The sequence below is a fragment of the Aplysia californica genome, unplaced genomic scaffold, assembly GCF_000002075.1.
Source record: "Aplysia californica isolate F4 #8 unplaced genomic scaffold, AplCal3.0 scaffold00573, whole genome shotgun sequence".
Lineage (NCBI taxonomy): Eukaryota > Metazoa > Mollusca > Gastropoda > Aplysiida > Aplysiidae > Aplysia > Aplysia californica.
The window spans coordinates 89161-90920 of record NW_004797843.1 but is presented as its reverse complement, the minus strand read 5'-3'; the positions used below and the strand labels follow the sequence as shown (position 1 = coordinate 90920).

The following is a 1760-nucleotide window of genomic DNA, read 5'->3' as shown; positions in this document are numbered from 1 at the left end:
CACTCTCACACACACACACACACACACATGCACCCATACACACACACACTTACACACACAGAAATACACACAAACATACACACACACATGCACCTAAATGCACACATACACACACACTTACACACAAACACACTCACAACAACAACTATTTTTCAGAGAGGATTATGGAGGACTGGACTGCCTAACTCATTACCAGAAGGAGACAGTGGCTCCACAATTATTTGGAGAGAACCAAAGAAGATTGAACTGCCTCACATGTTTAAGAGGACACGACGAGAATTCATTTTTGGGGGTTGCAGATAGGCGCAACAGAGAAATTATTACTAACCCTACTCCCGTTCCTCCTAAATCACATGCATGCACGCACACACACACACAAGCACCCATACACACACACACTTACACACACACACACATGCACCCATACACACACACACTTACACACACACACACAAACACACTCACACACTCACAACAACTATTTTTCGGAGAGGATTATGGAGGACTGGACTGCCTAACTCATTACCAGAAGGAGACAGTGGCTCCACAATTATTTGGAGAGAACAAAAGAAGATTGAACTGCCTCACATGTTTAAGAGGACATGACGAGAATTCATTTTTTGGGATTGCAGATAGGCGCAACAGAGAAACTATTACTAACCCTACTCCCGTTCCTCCTAAATCATATGCATGCACGCACACAATGATAAAACTCTATGACACATCTATGCATATGAATATCTTTATAAAGAAACAAGCAAGTACGCCCAAACATTAAAATGCAAGCACATACAGGTATCAAATGTTCATGGGCATAAATTCAGATTAGGGCTAAAAAATTATTGTGGTCTTAATTTTACTATAGACTAAATGCAAATGATTTGAGCAAACTTTCATTCCTCTTTGGCTGGGAGGCTCAACTCATCTTTTCCTCTGCCTACAAAAGAGTGCATGAACTTGTCTGCTCGGAAAAAGCGAATGACCTCCAACATGGCTGACACTGGGATGATCCTGGGGGAGGGGGGAGGGGGGAGAGAGAAATAAACAGTTGACTATTCAAACCAAATTAAAAGAAGGGTCTTTCAGGATCTGAACAACTTCTGTAAGTGTAAACATACAGATGAAGCTTCATCGGAGTCTATGAGTGCAGCAGTAAGGCACTTTGTTGTCGCATGCAGAAGACCTGAGTTCAATTCCAATGGGGAGAGAATTTCTATTGAGTATCTCTGTTTTTCGTCTCGGACATGGTATCCCTCTCAGCACATGTTGGCCTGGCAGGCCGGATCGAAGCATCCTTCCTCCTCTAAATCATAGAAATTATGTTGATGTGGGTGTGAAACGCGTAGGCCCTACAACTTGTTTTTTGCAAAGCTTCAGTGGGAAAAATTCTATCATCTTACACTACGTTTATTGTTTGAAGGACTCAAGACAACGTAAACCAAACTTTTATTATGTTATGCAACTAGATCATTATTAGATCCCTTTACTGTAACAAAAGTCATTCTCCAAAGCGGTAAATCACATTGAAATTGAAGGTCCTCAAGGCTCTGATAATTTGAACCGACTCAAACCATAAAGTAAAAAATAATCACATGTTGCTGGATTAGCGTTAAGTATGTTTTACTTCCCCAACAACACACTTTAGATCAGTCAGTGAACACGCTGCCTTGATCCTGTCTGTTAGAGCCAACCCATGATGAGAAGGATACAGATATAATAATAATAATAATAATAATAATAATAATAATAATAGTAATAAT

The 1760-nt window shown here is 40.3% G+C and overlaps 1 protein-coding gene across 11 annotated transcripts in view; it reads right to left on the bottom strand.

Annotated features, from left to right (window-relative positions):
- Positions 1–481: 481 nt before the first annotated feature.
- Positions 482–1760, bottom strand: part of LOC101853580 (epidermal retinol dehydrogenase 2) — a 27247-nt gene continuing 25968 nt past the window's right edge. For all 11 annotated transcript variants that reach the window (XM_035972082.1, XM_035972079.1, XM_013087325.2 and 8 more), the window contains exon 7: positions 482–1011. In XM_035972082.1, the coding sequence (XP_035827975.1) occupies positions 894–1011 (118 nt within the window). In that variant the 3' untranslated portion in view covers positions 482–893. The remainder of the gene's footprint in view (positions 1012–1760) is intronic.